Source organism: Oncorhynchus tshawytscha, linkage group LG02, assembly GCF_018296145.1.
Source record: "Oncorhynchus tshawytscha isolate Ot180627B linkage group LG02, Otsh_v2.0, whole genome shotgun sequence".
Classification (NCBI taxonomy): domain Eukaryota; kingdom Metazoa; phylum Chordata; class Actinopteri; order Salmoniformes; family Salmonidae; genus Oncorhynchus; species Oncorhynchus tshawytscha.
In genome coordinates this window covers 61,771,042-61,792,984 of record NC_056430.1, presented here as the reverse complement: position 1 = coordinate 61,792,984, position 21,943 = coordinate 61,771,042, and the positions used below count along the sequence as shown (strand labels likewise).

At 42.8% G+C, this 21,943-nt stretch overlaps 1 protein-coding gene across 1 annotated transcript; it reads left to right on the top strand.

The window, feature by feature from the left end:
- The first annotated feature begins 1,477 nt into the window (after window positions 1-1,477).
- actr2a (actin related protein 2a) lies at window positions 1,478-20,454 on the top strand. The gene is made up of 9 exons (XM_024442530.2): window positions 1,478-1,636; window positions 3,717-3,827; window positions 7,482-7,697; window positions 8,527-8,599; window positions 9,441-9,577; window positions 10,004-10,153; window positions 11,625-11,770; window positions 18,472-18,604; window positions 19,212-20,454. Exons 1-9 carry the CDS (start codon window positions 1,589-1,591, stop codon window positions 19,380-19,382), a joined length of 1,185 nt encoding a protein of 394 aa, XP_024298298.1. The 5' UTR covers window positions 1,478-1,588; the 3' UTR covers window positions 19,383-20,454.
- Window positions 20,455-21,943: the final 1,489 nt, after the last annotated feature.

Sequence of the window (21,943 nt, the reverse complement as noted above, 5' to 3'; positions counted from 1 at the left end):
GTTTTCTAATGATCAATTAGCCTTTTTAAAATGATAAACTTGGATTAGTTAACACAATGTGCCATTGGAACACAGGAGTGATTGTTGCTGATAATGGGCCTCTGTACGCCTATGTAGATATTCCATTTAAAAATCAGACGTTTCCAGCTACAATAGTCATTTACAACATTAACAATGTCTATACTGTATTTCTGATCAATTTTATGTCATTTTAATGGACAAGAAATGTCCTAAGTGACCCCAAACTTTTGAATGCTAGTCTATTTATTTATTTATTTTACATTGTTTGCAAACTGATATATGACAAGTGTTAATGCCAAAATAGCATGCAAAATAGGCAAGCCTGTTATTTTTCAAAAAATGTCGGGCTCAAAACAGGTCACCTGCCCTGAATGACGGGTTGCCACTGGTCACCAGGAAGGATCAAATACATTGTTATTTACCACATGTGCCGAATGCTTACTTACAAGCCCTTAACCAACAATTCTTTAGGAAGTTAAGAAAAAATAACAAGCGAGGCTAAATGCAGGGGGTACAGGTACAGAGTCAATGTGCGGGGACATCGGTTAGTTGAGGTAACATGTTTATGTAGGTAGAGTTAAAGTGACTATGCACAGATTACAAACCGAGAGTAGCAGCAGTGTAAAAGAGGGGTCTGTTTAGCCCTTTGATTAGCTGTTCAGGAGTCTTATGGCTTGGGGGCAGAAGCTGTTAAGAAGCCTTTTGGACCTCGACTTGGCGCTCCGGTACCGATTGCCGTGTGGTAGTAGAGAGAACAGTCTATGACTAGGGTGTCTGGTGTCTTTGACAATTTTTAGGGCCTTCCTCTGACACCACCTGATATAGAGGTCCTGGATGGCAGGAAGCTTGGCCCCAGTGATGTACTGGGCCGTACGCACTACCATCTGTAGTGCCATGCGGCCGAGCAGTTGCCATACCAGGCAGTGATGCAACCAGTGTAGCTCTAGAACCTTTTGAGGATCTGAGGACCCATGCCAAATCTTTTCAGTCTCCTGAGGGGGAATAGGCTTTGTTGTGCCCTCTTCACAACTGTCTTAGTGTGTTTGGACCATGATAGTTTGTTGGTGATGTGGATCAGCTAATGAAGTTGGCCACTAGAGGCCTCTATCATTCTTTATGGTTGAAATATAATTTTTCTGCGAAAATGTGCAAGAATTGAAGGTGCCAACACATTTTACAGTAATCGTAAGAATATTTCATTGTCATATAAGAAAAAAAATCTGCTCCTCCCTCGACATAGATCGATCAACTTAACTGTTTTCGGCGTAGGCCCACCAGGCCTCCACCTAAATGTATTGATAAAGCTTGCATTACGGATATTTCAAAATTCTGATTGACACGACACTGTCAATCATTGTGATTGTCGAATAGAAACGTGTATGGAAAGGCGTTGCCATATGTTATTGGCTGAATTTCTTTGCTATCTCTACCCTGATAGGTGTGTAAGTTATATGGGCATGTGTCATACATTCCGGAAGAAGCCCTTTGCTCGAGCCGGGGTGGTGTTTTCCGCCTTGCCGAAGAAAGTTGTGCAAAGGAGGGCTGCTGGTTTCTGTATTCCGAGAAAATGGACAGCCAGGGAAGAAAAGTGGTGGTTTGCGACAATGGGACCGGGGTAAGTTTACAAACAGACCGTGTTCTATCGTCAAATTATGAGCGTTCCGGCTTTTGTGCTGTGCATTTTGGCAGAGGAGACGAGATGGGGAGGAACAGGAAGTAGCTCGTTTCATTGCTAGCTTGTTGTGTAGCCACGGTCTGGGTGAATGTATCTGTCAGCTTGTCAATTAGTTATGCATTCACTGAGGTTTGTGCATCTGTCAATTAGAAGTGGCAAGGTTAACACCGGTCGGTGGAATGTTTAGAGTACCGATTGTTTACTCGAATTCGTGAATCAGTGGGAGTAGCCTTAAGTATTGTTATCGCAGCTGTCGGCTGACATTGCGAACTCGAATCGTCTCGAGCTAGTTCGGTGGCTGGCCAGCAAGCTCGATAGCTAGCATTCAACGTTACAAATCAGTCTTATTGTTTCATAGCTTGCTCCAGAGAACACTTAAATATCGTGTTCGGCCACATGTAGCTATATCTTTTATTTCTTTGTCAGACATCATTACCCTACGTTTCCAACCCTTGCTTCAATTGGATTGTTAGCTCAAACTAACAAGATGAGGGCTCTCTGTAAGAAGTTGCCAGCGTCATTGTTAATTGCAAGGAAATGACGATCTATTGCGTTTTATTCAGTAACTCCAAATTTTTAGATACTATTTGGTGTTGTTCACAAAGAATGATGATCCAGCATCTATCTGTATTCCCGCCCTCACCGAAACTTCTTTGAACTTGTAACAAGTATTTTACACTGCTACATTGTTGCATTGTCTGTTGCGTAAATGGATGAGGATTTGCACATATAGTTTTACTAAACCAGGCAGCAACAAACAAGTATAACAATTAAAGTATTGCTACCAACTGTTAACCAAGGCGAGTTAAGCAACTAAACTTGTCTCGAGCAGTAGATACTGCGCATGCATCATTCTTGTACAGTGAGGAAGTCAGAAACCATTCTTCCATGTAAGGAGTTATCAGATCTATTGCCACTCTCTTGTAAAATATGTTTGCAAACATGAGTCATCCGTTTAAAATGGACAAATAAATTACAATTTAATTTAGTTTTCACCTCCAACATTTTACCTTAGTATTTAGCCAGATAGATTAATGTATTATCTATTTATGCTGTTTATTTGGTTTCTGTTCCATTCAGTGGTTAGCTGACTCAGTCTCTCTCCAGCTACCTACCGCAAAGAAACTATGCTGCTTACAGCCTTTGTTTTCACACTGTGAATAACATGGGACATGCTGTACACTAGCCTACCTCCTGTTTTTATTCTTGTCTTTGAGTAACCTCTTCCTCTCTGAGCTGATGATGTGTTGTCTACTTGATGATGCGTGTCATACACTTCTTTTATTCTTACCGGACGGTTGAGAATGAGATGTGGTCAGTTATGTAACGTAGGTGAAAGAAGGACAGTTGTCATTAATCGTTATGTAGGCCCAAAGAAAGCCCAATGGATTTTAAACATGCATGGGAAAAGCGCTCGTGTCGATTCAAGCGCTAGGCTATTCCTCGAAGCAAACGCACAGTACAACCTAACAGGTTTGAATGAAATTCTCCTCATAGGTTGTCTACGTAACTTCCTAAGCATGGTGCACGTCAGGTAGTGATTGTGGGATTATAACACTATCAATGCTGTAACCCCTCTGAGAGTGTTCACAAACAAAGTAGGGTGGAGTTGCTGGGGCTGGTATTTTGTCAGTTGTGCATTTCCCCCACTAATGGTTAGGAGTTGGTCAGGGCAAGCTGATTCTAAATCTGTACCTAGTGGCAACTCAAACAGCACCATGTGACTTAGAGAAAGTAGCGAAGGCTCTAACTTCTGCCTAATAAATAAGACAAGGGAAGTACATTACTGCATTATCGATCAGGCTAGGTTATGTCAGAGTTAATGGACTAAAAGGTTTTCTTTTAAAGGAGTCTGGGCTAAATGCTTTGATCCAATTTCTAGTATTTTGCTATAGGGCTATTATTAATCTCTATTCATTTTGTCATTCTGTGTGCTATGAAAATATATTTATGTCCTATGTTATTTACCAAAATAATGTTTGTCACTGACCGTGCCCTTTGTCTCTCCCTTTAATCCTAGTTTGTGAAGTGTGGCTATGCAGGCTCTAACTTCCCAGAGCACATTTTCCCTGCATTGGTTGGCAGGCCAATCATTCGCTCCACAGCTAAAGTGGGAAACATTGAGATCAAGGTAACCTCACTTGTTTACTTCACATGAGTGTTAAATCCCTTTGATATCTAGACAAAAATATGTATTTTAGTATTTACTCAAGAAAGTGGTAATAACCTGTTTCGAAGGGGGTCATATAAATATTGCATAATTCTTTTAGCGAGTAACATACTGTGAATTCTGTCTGAAATGGTTATTAGTATCTGGGTTGAGTGTAATACAGAGTACTTTGTAAAATGGGTCCTGTTTTGTCATTTGTACCCATTATCTGGGGAAAGGAGATTGCACAATTGAATGCGTTGTTTTCCACTTTTAACCCAACCCCCTCTGAATCAGAGAGGTGCTTAATCGACGTCATCGAAGGGGGTTAACAAGGGCCAAACTGCAGTTTTTTTCTACCTTGCCGGCTCTGATTCAAACCAGCAACCTTTTTGGTTATTTTATTTTACCTTTTTTTATTTAACTAGGCAAGTCAGTTAACATTCTTATTTTCATTGATGGCCTAGGAACAATGGGTTAACTGCCTTGTTCAGGGGCAGAATGACAGATTTTTACCTTGTCAGCTCAGGGGTTCGATCTTGCAACCTTTCGGTTACGAGTCCAACGCTCTAACTGCTAGGCTACCTGCCGCCCAACTAGGCTACCTGCCGCCCCACTAGTTTTTAAGTTTTTCTTTTTCAGAACATGTAGACCTAGCGGGAAAATGGAGCACATCTTTTGATTTACACTACTTTATGTTTGATTACATTTTGCTTAGTCTCTCCACTGTGTACTTGTTGGAGCAATTTTCCTAACACTTATCCTGGATAAAAGAAGCTATTTCAATGGAGATTCTTAGTTGACAGTGCTTTATTCCAGGACTAGCCTTAATCTGTGTTTGGGAAACCGGCCGTTTGAGTTTAGTTTTTCACAGTATTGGAGAGTTTAAAAAAAGTATTTCCTCCATTGAGTGTCCTCTGGAAATCCAACAATCCAACACACTGTTCCCTATGGGAAACAATAGGCTAATATTTACCATTGCTGGCTGTGTCCCAAATGGCACCCTATACCCTACATAGTTACTTTTAACCCTATGGGCCCTGATCAAAAGTAGTGCACTGCATAGGGAATAGGATTCCTTTTGGGACGTAGGGAATGATTTGTTGATTTAGCCTAGATGTCGCACCTAGTCTTGCTATCAGAGCGTTACACATTAACAATCACCTTTGATAACATTGCAGCATTATATGAGAGGATGGGTGGTTTTTGTAGGACACACACTGATTCACCTCTGTCCTTGGCTCCTCCTCTCTCTCTGTTCTATCTTCTGACCCTCTGCTTCATCCCTCTCTCCCTCCCACCTCTCCTCCTTTTTTCCTGTTGAGGTAGAATCACGGAAAGATGGTAAGTGTGTATGTTTGCAGTTTCATGGGCCCCTGCTGTCTGCTCGGACAATGAAATGGCTGCACTTGTCATCTCTCTGACAAGAATGGTCCTTTTCTTTTTCTGTCAATTGTTTGGCATTGCCTCCTCATTCCCTCTACTACTCTTTCCCTGGTTTTCTGTGATGAAATGGTCTTCTGGCTAACCTTACAAACTGTTTTACCCCTTTTTTAAAAACTTTTTTTATTTTTTTATTTTTTACAAATCAACATGTTAAATACAGTGGTCTGAACACTGTCAGACATTCATGGTCTTGTGTACATACAAGCAGTTGCAGAAGGAAACAGCAATTTTCTTTTTTTCAAATGTTTTTTTGTTTCACCTTTATTTAACCAGGTAGGCCAGTTGTGAACAAGTTCTAATTTACAACTGCGATCTGGCCAAGATAAAGCAAAGCAGTGAGACAAAAACAAGTTATTTTTTATTTTGTTTAACTAAGCAATTCAGTTAAGAACAAATTATTATTTACAATGACGGCCTAGGAACAGTGGGTTAACTGCCTTGTTCAGGGGCATAACAACACAATTTTTAGCTTGTCAGCTCGGGGATTCAATCTTGCAACCTTCCGGTTACTAGTCCAACGCTCTAACCGCTACGCTACCTGCTGCTGTTACACATGGGATAAACAAATGTACAGTCATTAACACAATAGAAGATCTGTATACAGTGTGTGCGAATGAAGTAAGGAGGTAAGGCAATAAATAGGCCATAGTGGCGAAGTAATTACAATTTAGCAATTAACACTGGAGTGATATATGTGCAGATGAGGATGTGCAAGTAGAAATACTGGTGTGCAAAAGAGCAAAAAAAAACAAATATGGGATGAGGTAAATAGTTGGTTGGATGGGCTATTTACAGATGGGCTGTGTACAGCTGCAGCGATCGGTAAGCTGCTCTGACAGCCGATGCTTGAAGTCATTGAGGGAAATATAAGTCTCCAAACTTCAGTGATTTTTGCAATTCGAATTCAAAATTCACCCAACTTATTGTGGGAAGCTTGTGGAAGGCTACCTGGAACGTTTGACCCAAGTTAAACAATTTAAAGGCAATGCTACCAAATACTAATTGAGTGTATGTAAACTTCTGACCCACTGGGAATGTGATGAAAGAAAAATAATTTTCTCTGCTATTATTCTGACATTTCACATTCTTAAAATAAAGTGGTGATCCTAACTGACCTAAAACAGGGAATTTTTACTAGGATTAAATGTCAGGAATTGTGAAATTGAGTTTAAATGTATTTGGCTAAGATGTATGTAAACTTCTGACTTCAACTGTATATGGGGCTTTGGTGACAAAACAGATGGCACTGTGATAGACTGCATCCAATTTGCTGAGTGGTGTTGAAGGCTATTTTGTAAATGACATTGCCGAAGTCAAGCATCGGCAGGATAGTCAATTTTACGAGGGTATGTTTGGCAGCATGAGTGAAGGAGGCTTTCTTGCGAAATAGGAAGCCAATTCTAGATTTAATTTTGGATTGATATCAATAGTAGAGAGATCATCATGAGAAGGGGAACATGTTGTCTGCTGTAGCTTCTCATGTTAAAAGAAACTTGCAAGCCTCCTCATAACTACCACATTGAGCATGAGTTTACGAATGCAGTTCTCTGCCATTATGAGTGACCTGTTTGTTGGGCGGTATACAGTCAAGCCTATTCTGAGTTTGCCTATACTATAGGTTCTTGACATTTTCAATAGGATCTGCATCCCAATTAACCAAATGGATTCCGTTCTACTAACAGTGTGCTCTGACTGTGGCTGGAATCTCTTATCTAATGTTGCCTTATCTACCGCCTGTTCTCTGGAGCAGGGCTGAAAGTATCGTCAGATCACTAAAAGCAACATGCCCGCAGAATGACTAGATGTTGACTGCAACTATAATAAGTGATGTTTTACTTTTTTATTGTGGCATGCAAATGTCCTTTTAGGGAAGTGCTTTAAGTTTGTTCTGTAGAGCATTTTAAGATGGTGGATGTCCTTTTGGGACGTTGTTACCTTCTTACCCAGAGCTTTCCATCCTCTTGTTTTGTTGTATAGCTGTGGTCAGTCGGCATTGACACTGACAGTCGGTTTGTTGCTGTGGTACGTCAATGACTTGGGTGGTGGACACTGCAACTTTTCTATGCAGTAATATTCAGTGGCTACTGCACTATTGGGGTCCCTCCCAAACGGTGGGTTCATTTAAAAAAGTCACGCCCTGGTTTTGACCCTAGTCTGAGAAACTCTGATCTTTATCCCCTCCCTCCCCAGGACCTGATGGTGGGGGATGAGGCGAGCGAGCTGCGCTCCATGCTGGAGGTGAACTACCCCATGGAGAACGGCATCGTGAGGAACTGGGATGACATGAAGCACCTGTGGGACTACACCTTTGGTCCCGAGAAGCTCAACATCGACTCGCGCAACTGCAAGATCCTGCTCACCGAGCCGCCTATGAACCCAACCAAGAACCGCGAGAAGATCATTGAGGTGCGTATACATTTTTTAAAAGCGTTTCTTTTTGTTAACCCACAACTACTAAATATGTTGTCAGAGGACAATTTCATTAACATACTTTAGTTTTGAAAGTGTGTATTCTTGAGTGTACCCGGAACGGCTGGAGGAGATCTCTTGTAAGGCCTTTTATAAGGTTCCATTGTGGATCTTAAATGATTCATCTGTCATAACAGTGATGATCTCTGCCGAGGAGGCAGTAGTGCTCCCGATAAGGAGGTTTATCTTGGAGTTGCAACTTGTCAGTCATTGTGACTAAGGCAGCAACACTGCCTGGCAGACCTGGTTTCAACGAGTATTTGATTGAGTTTGCTTGAGTTTGATTGAGCCTATCTGGAGTTTCACATGGGTGGACATTGCATTTTGGGACTACTCCATTGCTTCCATTGCGCACGGTCAGGTCAATCAACCACAACTAAAGTATTTGAAAGACTTGAAATGCTGTTTGAACCCAGATCTGCTGCCTGGTGACAGCTCCTCAGTGGGAGTCAGTCAGAGCCACTGTTATTAATGATTCAGGCTGTCCTCTGTGTGGGGGCCAGCCATGGCTAAGTTCTTTGAGAATAAGTCCTTTTCACCCATTTAAACTTCAGGTTTATGAACATGGAGGTCTATTCCTTTGAGTGGAAGTTGAGGTTAGATTTGTTGCGGTTTTCCTAACATTGCCAAATGCAAAAACAAAGCTCATTTGTATTAGCAAGATGCTAAGTTACTGTTTGACTATAAATGCACAGATTTTTTTGTTGTTGTTGCAGTAACTACACATTCCAGTGACATGCTCTCGCACTCCCCACCTCTTTCCTAGGTGATGTTTGAGACGTACCAGTTCTCTGGGGTTTACATAGCCATCCAAGCTGTGCTCACACTCTATGCTCAAGGTAGGTTCTTTAAAACAAAACAAGGCCACTAGAAGGAAGGTAGGACACCCAAAACCAGTGAAGAACACAGGGTACCTGAGATTTCACTCCAACGAATTGCAATTTAAAGTACCTTTCAGAACACATTGAGGAATGTAGGAGATTATACCCGGTAATTTGCTTTGGCTATGTTTCTACCATGGTAGCAACAATTATTTTGGACTTCTACTTTATTTTCTGGTACAGAAAGTACCAGATATTTACTTTACATTTTAAAATGGTTATTAGTTAATAACCTAATGAGTTTCTTGTTTGTTTCTTTGAGAAACAAATTAAAACAATTGTTTTGGTACCAGATAGTTACCAAGTACCAGAAAGTACCCATTGATACCACATCCTTTCCTACCGTAGTAAATACCTAGTATCGTAAAATAAAGTGCTTCCATTTGTACTGTACTGATTGTATTTCTAACATCGGTCTTTCTCTGGTAAAAAAATAAGCACAGCTGTGGAATGAGGGATGAAACAGGCTGTGCTAATGTGTGACCCTTTCAGTGGCAGGACGAGAATTGAATATGCAGCAGCACGTAGTTGAATACGTAGCTGTACACTTCTTGTTGTTCTCTACTGTCATTGGCCTAAGCATTTATTTGATATTGAACCAATATACAGTATTATGATGGAAAACTCTTGACACCAAGAAATCGGTAATAACAATGAATAAAAAGCTTTCCATTTCAAACGAGTAATGACAGAAATGGTCTATAATGTTGATATGGGCTTTGGAAACGATGGATGTGTTTTCTCACTGGCCCTATTCTGTTGGCACTGCTGTGTTTTTTGTAAAAAAAAAAAAATGTAGGTCTCCTGACGGGCGTGGTGGTGGACTCTGGTGATGGCGTCACCCACATCTGCCCCGTGTACGAAGGCTTCTCCCTGCCCCACCTGACCAGACGCCTGGACATTGCAGGACGAGACATCACGCGCTACCTCATCAAGGTACACCCTCGTTCCCCACACGTGACTGTCTTAGAAGGTCCTGTCCAGAAACCACTCCTAGCCCCGAGGCATGTGTAGATATGGGAAGACTGAATAACGCACTATGATGGATATTGAGCCTTGCACATTGGAGCTACTACCATATATATTTGTAACTATATAGCCTAATTCTTTCAAATCTACGCAAGAGCCTAGGAGGAACTAACTAGGGGGTGATTCCCTCATGACTATGTCTGATGACTTGCTAGTGGAAAGCAGTCGACTCTAAACCACACCTGTTCATTATCTCATGTTAAGATTTGTGATTTTAAGAAAAGTGACGATTTAAAGAGTATTGGAGTCTTTTTAAATGAGTTTTGCAGTCCTTTACAACTGAGATATCTGCAAACCAACCAACCACATCCCTTACCTCTGACCTTTATCCAGCTGCTGTTGCTGAGGGGCTACGCCTTCAACCACTCGGCAGACTTTGAGACGGTGCGCATGATGAAGGAGAAGCTGTGCTACGTGGGCTACAACATCGAGCAGGAGCAGAAGCTGGCGCTGGAGACCACCGTGCTGGTTGAGTCCTACACGGTCAGTAACACAGTCCTACACGGTCATTGTCCTGGTCGAGTCCTACACTTCCAGTTCTTATTGTACAAGTTTAGGTAGTACAACCTTAAAAATCTAATTGTTTGCTTGAGTGTCGGATGGCACAAGGTGAGCCTTGTGCTCTCTACCAAAGATGGGCTACTTACTAACTCAGGTTTGATCGCTAGTTACTCCTTTCATCTTTGGCGCTGCTTTCCTGTGCTAGTCGACAAGTGCTGAGCTATATATGGGCTGCTTAATTAGCCATATATACTGTAAGCCAAACATCTGTACAGATTTCCTATCTTTTCATTCAAAAATATTTCTCTCGAGCCGCTAGTACATAGAGATGTATAGAAGGCACGTTTGTCACTAGACAGGAAAACCTCTATAGGCTTTTCTATCACAGAAGTGATCAAAGGCAAATGTCAGAGGTGCACGCTCTATATATTTCTATTGACAGCAGCTGCCATGACATTTCTCCAATTTGAGATCGGATCATGGGAAACACGCGCCCGTTAGAGAGATGATTCTGGAAGTAATGCACACGTTGTTTGACAGTGTAACTGTAATAATATTACCCGATTTTTAAAAAGCTACGAGTTACTTACAAAAGTAATCTGATTATGTAACGCATTACTTTTTATATATAACTCATCACCCCAAACACTGCATCATATTCTCCTTAGTCTTGCCTGGTAAGGGTGACACCATTTTACACTGAGAATAATAGAATTTATCTGTATTTGAGGCCTGGCTATATGGTAACACTGCCTCCTTGTGGACATAATGTATCATGGAGATCAGGTTATAATTTTAGAACAGTAGGAGACATATTTAGTGTGGGAGGAGCTCTTGAACCAAGCTCTGGATGTCCCCAGGTTACTTTGCACAAATCGGGTTTGATGGCCGGTAGGGGTTGGAGGTGAACCACGAAGGAACCGCAAGTCCCTGTGATGTAGAGGGAGTGGACGGAATTTTCCATGTGTGTGGCGGGCGGCGGCGCACCTCCCTGTTTCCTTGCCCAAATCCTGGAGAGAGAGGGAGAGGCGGAGGACATAGAATGGAACAAGGGCACTACTGTAGCATTGAAGAAATGACTCCCCCTCCCCATCCATGGGCGTGACATCATTTCCTGTACGACCCAGACTCCCACGCCACGTGCTGACCTGGTGTCTGTTTCCTCCTCTGGACTCCAGACTGGAGCCGTCAATGGGCCCTTTATGCTCCCTCCCACATAGTGTTCCGCCACGCTCTGTAAAAGGCCTACTGTCTGTCAGCCGGCTCCATCTGACCAGAGAGAGAGACTCTTAATGTTGCCAGTTCCAAACATTGTATATTGTCCATCTCTAGCCAAGCATTGCCTTCATATTTCCCTAGCAGTGTTCTAGCAGAAGAAAGCCATCAGTCCTGTCTCAATGTCAACTAAATGCTTTCCGATGTGTGAATGTTGTTCCCCTTTCTGTGTCCCCAGCTCCCCGACGGCAGGATGATCAAGGTGGGAGGGGAGCGGTTCGAGGCCCCTGAGGCTCTGTTCCAGCCCCACCTCATCAACGTGGAGGGAGTCGGTGTGGCAGAGCTCCTCTTCAACACCATCAATGCAGCAGACATCGACACCAGGTAACTCCATGACAGACTCCCCCTACTTACTAGTGAGAGACCTAGTAATTTCCAAACCTTTATCCTTCCCTTTCACATCTCCTTTTGCCATTTCATTAGTTTACGTTCTAGACTTTGAGTGGATGCTCTTGAGCAGAGTGATTATGTTGAACTGCATAGCCAAAACCCTTCAAATGTCAGTCACTAGTTGTCACTGCAGTGCTATGATGGAATCTGGGCTGTCCCCGACAAAAAAAAAATCTTGGTCAACCAAGAGTCGTCTGTTCAAGCCACCCTTTGCCTTGATGACAGCTTTGCACACTCTTAGCATTCTCTCAACCAGCTTCATGAGCTAGTCAACTGGAATGCATTTCAATTAACAGGTGTTCCTTGTTAACTTGTGGAATTTCTTTCCTCGTTAAAAACCCTTTAAGGATCGGCCCCTTTTTTAAAAACATTTTCGCCTTTTTATACTGTTCAACATACCTTATGTCAATTGAATCTTATCCTCAATACTGACTAATGCAATAAATACATTCACCGATTACTACCTGTCAGGGCAAGGAGATTGAGGTTGTAACCTCATATAAATATCTTGGAATTTTAATTGATGACGGCCTCTTTTAAATTGCATATTCAACAACTTACAAAAAAAAATTGAAGCAGAAATTGGGATTGATTTTATTTTAGGAATAAGGCCGGTTTTTATTTTGAAGCCAGAAGGAGGCTAGTATCAGCTACATTTATGCCTTTACTAGACTATGGGGATATTTTATATATGAATGCTTCCGCTCAGTGTTTGAGATCAATTGACACTCTTTACCATGGCACTTTGAGATTTATTTTAAACTGCAAAACCCTTATGCACCACTGCACTTTGTATAACAGGGTTGGCTGGCCTTCTCTTGTCACTCGTAGGCTCAGTCACTGGTATACTTTTATTTAAAAAGCCATTTGGGGCTTTTTACCTTTTTTATTTGTGCATTTATATTGTTCAGAAATGTGGTGGGTACTCTCTTCATTCGCTGGACTTTATCCTGCTAACTGTTCCAAATGTCCGAACTGAATTTGGTAAAAGGGCTTTTATGTACTCTGCGCCATCGTCTTGGAACACCTTACAAAATACTTTTAAACTGGAAGAACTTGTCCCGATTGGTGTTTTTAAATCACTGATGAAGGATTTTCAGGCTGATTCCCTGACCTGTCAATGTTTTTAATTTGCTGTTTTATACTCTTGTGAATTCAATGGGTTTTGCTAGATTACTTGTAGTTTTTCATGGCTGTCTGTAATTTTTTTGTAATGACTTGGTGCTGCCTATCTTGGCTAGGGCGCTCTTGAAAAAGAGATTTTAATCTCAATGAGCCATTCCTGGTTAAATAAAGTAATAAATAAAATGACATACCCAAATCTAACTGCTGGAAGCAAGGATATGAATATTCTTGGTACCATTTGAAAGGAAACACTTTGAAGTTTGTGGAAATGTGAAGGGAATCTAGGAGAATAACACAATAGATCTGGTAAAAGAAAAAAAATGTTTTTGTACCATCTTTGAAATGCAAGCGAAAGGTCATAATGTATTATTCTAGCCAAGGCACCATTTAGATTTTGTCCACTAGGTGGCAGCAATGTATGTACAAAGTTTCAGACTGATCCAATGAAACATTGCATTTCTGTTCAAAATTTTGTGTCACGACTGCTCAAATGTGCCTAATTTATTTATGAATGCATTTGAGCCAATCAGTTGTGTTGTGACAAGGTAGGGGTGGTATACAGAAGCCCTATTTGGTAAAAGACCAAGTCCAGATTGTGGCAAGAACAGCTCAAATAAGCAAAGAGAAACAACAGTCCATTACTTTAAGACATGACGCTCAGTCAATCTGTAACATTTAAAGAACTTTGAACGTTTCTTCAAGTGCAGTTGCAAAAACCACCAAGTGCAATGATGAAACTGGCTGTCATGAGGACCGCCACTGGAAAGGAAGACCCAGAGTTACCTCTGCTACAGAGGGTGAGTTCATTAGTTACCAGCCTCAGAAATGAGCAATTAACTGCACCTCAGATTGCAGCCCAAATGAATTATTCACAGAGTTCAAGTAACAGACACATCTCAATATCAACTGTTCAGAGGAGACTGCGTGAATCAGGCCTTCATCGTCGGATTGCTGCAAAGAAACAACTGAAGGACACCAATAATAAGAAGAGGCTTGCTTGGGCCAAGAAACATGAGCAATGGCAATTAGACCTGTGGAAATTTGAGATTTTTGATTCCAACCACCATGTCTTTGTGAGATGCAGAGTAGGGGAACAAATGATCTCCGCATGTGTGGTTCCCACCGTGAAGCATGGAGGAGGATGTGTGGGAGTGCTTTGCTGGTGACACGGTCTGATTTATAATTCAAGGCACACTTAACCAGCATGGCTACCACAGCTTTCTGCAACAGATAAATGGCTCAAAACACACCTCTAGGCTGTGTAAGGGCTAATCGACTAAGAAGGAGTGAGGCATCAGATGACCTGGCCTCCACAATCACCCGACCTCAACCCTATTGAGATGGTTGGGATGAGTTGGACCGCAGAGTGAAGGAAAAGCAGCCAACAAGTGCTCAGCATATGTGGGAACTGTTGGAAAAGCATTCCAGGTGACTACCTCATGAAGCTGGTTGAGATAATACCAAGTGTGCAAAGCTGTCATCAGGGCAAAGGGTGGCTATTTGAAGAATCTCAACTAGAAAATAGATTTTTGATTTGTTTAACACCTTTTTTGGTTACTTCATGATTCCATATATGTTATTTCATAGTTTTGATGTCTTCACAATTATTCTACAATGTAGAAAATAGTAAGAAATAAATATTTTTTTTCAACTTTATTTAACCAGGGAGTCTAGTTAAGAACAAGTTCTCATTTGCAACTGCGACCTGGCCAAGATGAAGCAAAGCAGTTCGACACACACAACAACAATTAAAAAACATACAATCAATAATACAGTAGAAAAGTCTATATACAGCATGTGCAAATGAGGTAGGATAAGGGAGGTAAGGCAATAAATAGGCCATGGTGGCGAAGTAATTACAATATAGAAATTAAACACTAGAATGGTAGAATGTGCAGAAAATGAATGTGCAAGTAGAGATACTGGGGTCCAAAGGAGCAAAATAAATACAGTATGGAGATGAGGTAGATTGGATGGGCTATTTACAGATGGGCAATGTACAGGTGCAGTGATCTGTGAGCTGCTCTGACAGCTGGTGATTAAAGCTAGTGAGGAGGTAAGAGTCTCCAGCTTTAGACATTTTTGCAGTTTGTTCCAGTCATTGGCAGCATAGAACTGGAAGGAGAGGTGGCCAAAGGAAGAATTGGCTTTGGGGGTGACCAGTGAGAGATACCTGCTGGAGCGCGTGCTATGGGTGGGTGCTGCTATGGTGACCAGTGAGCTGGGGCTTTACCTAGCAGAGACTTGTAGATGACCTGGAGCCAGTGGGTTTGGCGACGAGTATGAAGCGAGGGCCAGCCAACGAGGGCGTACAGGTCGCAGTGGTGGGTAGTATATGGGGCTTTGGTGACAAAATGGATGGCACTGTGAGAGACTGCATCCAATTTGTTGAGTAGGGTATTGGAGGCTATTTTGTAAATTACATCGCCAAAGTCGGATCGCTGGGATGGTCAGTTTTATGAGGGTATGTTTGGCAGCATGAGTGAAGGATGCTGTGTTGTGAAATAGAAAGCAGATTCTAGATTACATTTTTGATTGGAGATGTTTGATGTGAGTCTGGAAGGAGAGTTTACAGTCTAACCAGACACCTAGAATATGTGGACAACTACAAATACCTAAGTCAGAACCGTCCAGAGTAGTGATGCTGGACGGGCGGGCAGGTGAGGGCATCGATGGGTTGAAGAGCATGCATTTAGTTTTACTTGCATTTAAGAGCAGTTGGAGGCTACGGAAGGAGAGTTGTACGGCATTGAAGCTCGTCTGGAGGTTAGTTAACACAGTGCTCAAAGAAGGTCCAGAGGTATACAGAATGGTGTTGTCTGCGTAGATGGATCAAAGAATCACCGGCAGCAAGAGCGACATCATTGATGTATACAGAGAAAAGAGTTGGCCCGAGAATTGAACCCTGTGGCACCCCCATAGAGACTGCCAGAGGTCCGAACAACAGGCCCTCCAATTTGACAGACTGAACTCCATCTGAGAAGTAGTTGGTGAAGCAGGCGAGGCAGTCATTTGAGAAACCAACCTGTTGAGTCTGCCGATAAGAATGTTGTGATTGACAGAGTTGAAAGCCTTAGCCAGGTCGATGAATACGGCTGCACAGTAATATCTCTTAACGATGGCGGTTATGATATTGTTTAGGACCTTGAGCGTGGCTGAGGTGCACCCATGACCAGCTATGAAACCAGATGGCATAGCGGAGAATGTACGGTGGGATTCGAAATGGTTGGTAATGTTTGTGAACTTGGCTTTCGAAGACCTTAGAAAGGCAGGGTAGAATAGATATCGGTCTGTAGCAGTTTGGGTCTAGAGTGTCTCCCCCTTTTGAAGAGGGGAATGACTGCGGCAGCCTTCCAATCTATGGGAGTCTCAGAAAATATGAGAGGTTGAACAGGTTAGAAATAGGGGTTACAACAATTTCGGCAGATAATTTTAGAGAGGGTCCAGATTGTCTAGCCCGGCTGATTTGTAGGGGTCCAGATTTTGCAGCTCTTTCAGAACATCAGCTATCTGGATTTGGGTGAAGGAGAAGTGGGGGAGGCTTGGGCAAGTTGCTGTTGGGGGGTGGAGGGCTGTTGATCGGGGTAGCCAGGTGGAAAGCATGGCCAGCCGTAGAAAAATGCTTGTTGAAATTCTTAATTATAGTGGATTTATCAGTGGTGACAGTATTTCCTAGCCTCAGTGCAGTGGGCAGCTGGGAGGAGGTGTTCTTATTCTCCATGGACTTTAGTGTCCCAGAACTTTTTGAGTTTGTGCTACAGGATGCAAATGTCTGCTTGAAAAAGCTAGCCTTAGCTTTCCTAACTGCCTGTGTATATTTGTTCTTAACTTCCCTGAAAAGTTGCATATCGCGGGGGCTGTTCGATGCTAATGCAGAATGCAACAGGATGTTTTTGTGCTGGTCAAGGGCAGTCAGGTCTGGAGAGAACCAAGGGCTATATCTGGTTCCTGGTTCTACATTTTTTTGAATGGGGCATGTTTATTTAAGATGGTGAGGAAGGCACTTTTAAAGAATAACCAGGCATCCTCTACTGACGGGATGAGGTCAATATCCTTCCAGGATACCCGGGCCAGGTCGATTAGAAAGGCCTGCTCACTGAACTGTTTTAGCGTTTGACAGTGATGAGGGGTGGTCGTTTGACCGCAGACCCATTACAGATGCAGGCAATGAGTGCAGGCAACTATTCCACAATGAAATAATGAAAAACCCTTGAAGGAGTAGGTGTGTCCAAACCTTTGACTGTATGGATGATTTCTAAAGTCAGGCACATTTAAAAATATATATATTTTTTTTACCCCCTTTTCTCCCCAATTTCGTAGTATCCAATTGTTAGTAATTACTATCTTGTCTCATCGCTACAACTCCCGTACGGGCTCGGGAGAGAGCCCGAAAGCCATGCGTCCTCCAAAACACTTAACTTAACCAAGCCACACTGCTTCTTAACACAGCGTGCATCCAACCCCGAAGCCAGCCACACCAATGTGTCGGAGGAAACACTGTGCACCTGGCGACCTTTGTTAGCGTGCAAGGATATCCCTACCGGCCAAACCCTCCCTAACCCGGACAACGCTAGGCCGGTTGCGGCTGGCTGCGACAGAGCCTGGGCGCGAACCCAGAGTCTCTGGTGGCACAGCTAGCGCTGCGATGCAGTGCCCTAGACCACTGCGCCACCTGGGAGGCCCTAAGCCAGGCACATTTTAAGTTAGGCGATTGATTATAGACCTCACTTTTTTTTAGACAATTAAGGTAAGGGCTGTTTTCTCGTCTCTGAACTCCGCTGCTGCCTCCACCCCATTGTTCTCATCATCAATATGCTGGTTAACTTTGCAAATGTTTCTATTTATTTATTTAACCTTTATTTAATTAGGCAAGTCAGTTAAGAACAAATTCTTATTTACAATGACGGTCTACCACGGCCAAACCCTAACCCGAACGACGCTGGGCCAATTGTGCGCCGCCCTATGGGACTCCCAATCACGGCCGGTTGGGATACAGCCTGGAATCGAACCAGGGTCTGTAGTGCCTTAGACCGCTGCGCCATAGAAACAGGTCTAGGAAAAGGCGCCAATTCAGCAGCGCACTAATGTATACAATTTCAGCCTCCACAATGGATCATTCCACTCAGACAGGCACGAATCAGACGGTTGTCTTATACACCATGATTTTTATTTCTATACACTTTTTTTCCTACTCTGCTCGACTAACGAAATCTTGCTTGACCAGCAGCCTATCTACCGACCAGTCGACCAAATGGGGTCAGTCCTAGATGAATTATGACAACAAAAAATTCTCCATATTGTATTTTTTCTTCTATTCTCTACATCCCCTTTTCTCTCCCCTAAACATCCTCACCTTCTCTCCTCAGGGCTGAATTCTACAAACACATTGTGGCAGAGTGTTCGCTTTTCCTTGCTCCATGTCACCATTCTTATTCACCTTTGTTATTTCTCTCCATTCCTTCTCCTTCCTCCAGGTCTTCTCCTTAAACGTTTTTTCCTTCTCTCCACAGGTCTGAGTTCTACAAACACATAGTGCTGTCGGGGGGCTCCACCATGTACCCTGGCCTTCCATCTCGACTGGAGCGTGAGCTCAAGCAGCTCTACCTGGAGCGCGTGCTGAAGGGAGACGTGGATAAGCTCTCGGTGAGGACAGACACCGAACGCTATTTGTCTTTACTTTGAAGTAGCTTGCTTCAAGTACATGTCATATTTTATTGTTGATGTTTTTAGTGCAGGTTTTACTGTCCAATATTTGGCATTTTAACAGATGGATCAACTACTTAGACATTTAACAATCCATTTTCTCGCTGCATTAATTTCATCGGCCACCAGGTGGCGGTGTTGCCCTAAATTGAAATAGTGTACACAACACAAGCAATGTGGTTCTTCAAACACTGAGAGTGAACTATTTTCGTCATGGGACCATGTTTAAATCATGCGCTCGACAACAAAATAAAAATATAATGTCTTATTGTTCCTCATTCATTCCGTTACACACTGATTGCTCAATTTGGCAACAATATCCATTTCAGCATTTTCAATGACAGGCCTGCTGGTTCAGTTCATGTAATTATTAGATGATTTTACACCTATTTTTAGTTAAGGTTAACAGACACCAACATTTTTCCTTCTCTTCTTTTGCCCCTTTCCTTATTTCTCCTCTTCCCCCCTTATGCTCTTGTTTTCCCTTCTCACACTCTTCCCTTCTCCTTATCTTCTATTCTGTCTCTCCTTTCCTGCTCGTGTGCAGAAATTCAAGATCCGCATCGAGGACCCCCCTCGGCGCAAGCACATGGTGTTCCTGGGCGGGGCCGTGCTGGCCGACATCATGAAGGACAAGGACAACTTCTGGCTGACGAGGGAGGAGTACCAGGAGAAGGGGATACGTGTCCTGGAGAAGCTAGGGGTCACCGTCAGATAAACCCCCTCCAAGATGCACATGTCTGGGCTAAGTCTGAAATGGCACCCTATTCCCTTAGTGCACTACCCTATGGGGTCTGTTAAAAGTAGTGCACTATCTAGGGAATAGGGTGCAATTTGGGATGCGACCCTGGTCTTCTCTCCCGCCCTCCTTCTCCGCCACGTCCTCCACTTGATATCCATCTTTCGCTCACCTCGTCTTCTCGACGTGGTCATCTTTTTTTACCACCTGTCCCAGATTCGCTCACTCTCACTCTCTCCAAGGGCATGCTGGGACAGACTGATGGGGTTAGGTGGGGTTAGGTGGGGTGGGAGGAGATGAGGTGCTAACAACGTGTCTCCTGGGAATAGTTTAAATCATGTTGCCCAACTTGTTCTGTCAAAATACGATCCCAATAGTGAAGTCAATTATTATTAGGGATTCATTTATAGAGGGTGTTGGATTCCCCTGTGTTGTGGGCACGGGGTACACATGGGGGCCCCATCAAAGGCAAGCTGCCCTTCTTAAATCCACCCTTCTGCTTATCTTCGTCTTTTGTCTTAATCAGCAGGGGGATTGCTTGCTCCTCTTGAGTCCCTCGTAACAAATGGGTACACACTCTGTTTATCCCTGAGGTTAATTTAAGGTTGTTGTAACGTTGAGAGGTCAGGGGATGATGGTGGGTTAGAGGGCAGGTGGTTTATGGGGCATGTTTCTCCTTCTCACAGGGTCCACCTGCCCACTTGTCCGACTCCCATATCCAAACAGTGTGTCGTAAGGAGGATGTGGTGATGACAAAAAGAAACGGTTGACCTTCCCTCACGATAATTTTTTTTATTTTTAAAGGCATTTCATTCCACTGATGCAAAATATTTGCCATGTATTCAATTCCAATGAGGACTGCTCAGCCTTGTAATTGGAGTCACGTTTTGTGTTCACATTCATTTTGCTGATGCGCTTTCCTTTTGGAGGAGAAGAGGTTTTGCCTTTTGTTTTGTCAGACATGTTATTTGTACGGATTTGTGTATTTCTTTTGCAGTGCATTACTCAAAATAAAGAGTGAGGACTTGTTATCCTCATCATGGCTGTTGGACACACGAGTCCATTGTTTTTTTTTTAAGGTCTGGGTTAGTTTGCCCTCCAACAACAGGTCTAAGGATCTCTATCCCAGGGCCTATCCTTAAACCATTGTGAGCTCAACAATCCATCAGACCTAGGGTGTACTGAACCGTACGTAACCTGTTTAGAGAGGAAGTCATTCTGAGACCAGTAGGAACTCTCCATAGTCTCAGCTCCAGTGAAGATACATTTTTTGAGATCTGGTGTCATTAGGGGTGGGGATTTGTTGGGGGAGTTGAACATTTGTAATATTAATAACAATTTGGGTGTCATGGAGACCACATAAAAGCTGGTATTTAAGGTTTTCCTTTTTTGGTTTTCATATGTATATTGGAGGCACTTACACAATTGTGTATAATTTTCTTTTTTGACAAAACGGTCATCCAGTGCCAAGTGCAGTTATTGTAGCTGGATCTTATTTTTGGTTGCTTTTTTTTTTTCCTCTTTTCTTTGTTTTTGTTCATAGCATAACTGCCTACCGCTGATTTTAAATAAAGCAACGTGATTTATAAATACCTGGTGGTGCTCTGTCTTTGAGATGTACCATGTGGTCGCCATAAATACTTGTGTTATCGTTGTTGTCGGCAGTGATCCTAAATAAGACTGAATTAGAAGGCAGATGAATTGCCTCAAAAGAATGAAGTTGGTACATTCACGTGTACGGATGCATGGGTATGCTGTGTAACTATGTGGTCATATTTAGAATGAAGGCTGCAGAGAACAAGAATGCGTGTGGCTTCTTCTTGAGTGTATGTCAAATAATTGTAATTGTCACATGTTCGTGAACAACCGGTGTAGAATAACAGTGAAATAATAATAAATACACATGAGTAACAATAACTTGGCTATATACACAGGGTACCAGTACTGGGTCCATGTGCAGGGGCACAAAGTAATGCAGGTAGATTTGTACATATAACTAGGAACAAAGTGACAGATGATCAACAGTAGCAGCAGCGTATGTGATGAGATAAAGTTAGTGCAAAAAGGGGCAATGCAGATAAGTAGTTAACCAAATAATTATCCGGACTCACTATTTAGCAGTCTTATGGCTTGGAGGTAGAAGCTGTCCAGGGTCCTATTGGTTCCAGACTTGCCTTGCGGTAGCAGAGAGAACAGTCTTTGTTTGGGTGGCTGGAGTCTGACAGTTTTTAGGGCCTTCTGACACTGCCTGGTATAGAGGTCCTGGATGGCAGGGAGCTCTGCCCCAGTTATGTACTGGGCTGTACGCACTACCCTCTGTAGCGCCTAGCGGTCAGATGCTAAGCAGTTGCCATACCAAGCGGTGATGCAGCCAGTCAAGATGCTATCAATGGTGCAGCTGTAGAACCTTTTGAGGATCTGAAGGCTCATGCAAAATCTTTTCAGCCTCCTGATGGGAAAGAGGCATTGTCGTGCACTCTTCACGACTGTTGGTGTGTGTGGACCATGACCTGCCTTTCAAAGCATTTCATGGCTACATT

Bases quoted from the DNA above. Each gene is read 5' to 3' on its own strand.
- actr2a (XM_024442530.2), top strand. From the start codon at position 1,589: ATGGACAGCCAGGGAAGAAAAGTGGTGGTTTGCGACAATGGGACCGGG. The intron at 3,828-7,481 runs GTAACCTCACTT...CTCCCTCCCCAG, and splicing joins TGGGAAACATTGAGATCAAG to GACCTGATGGTGGGGGATGA. The intron at 18,605-19,211 runs GTGAGGACAGAC...GCTCGTGTGCAG, and splicing joins GAGACGTGGATAAGCTCTCG to AAATTCAAGATCCGCATCGA.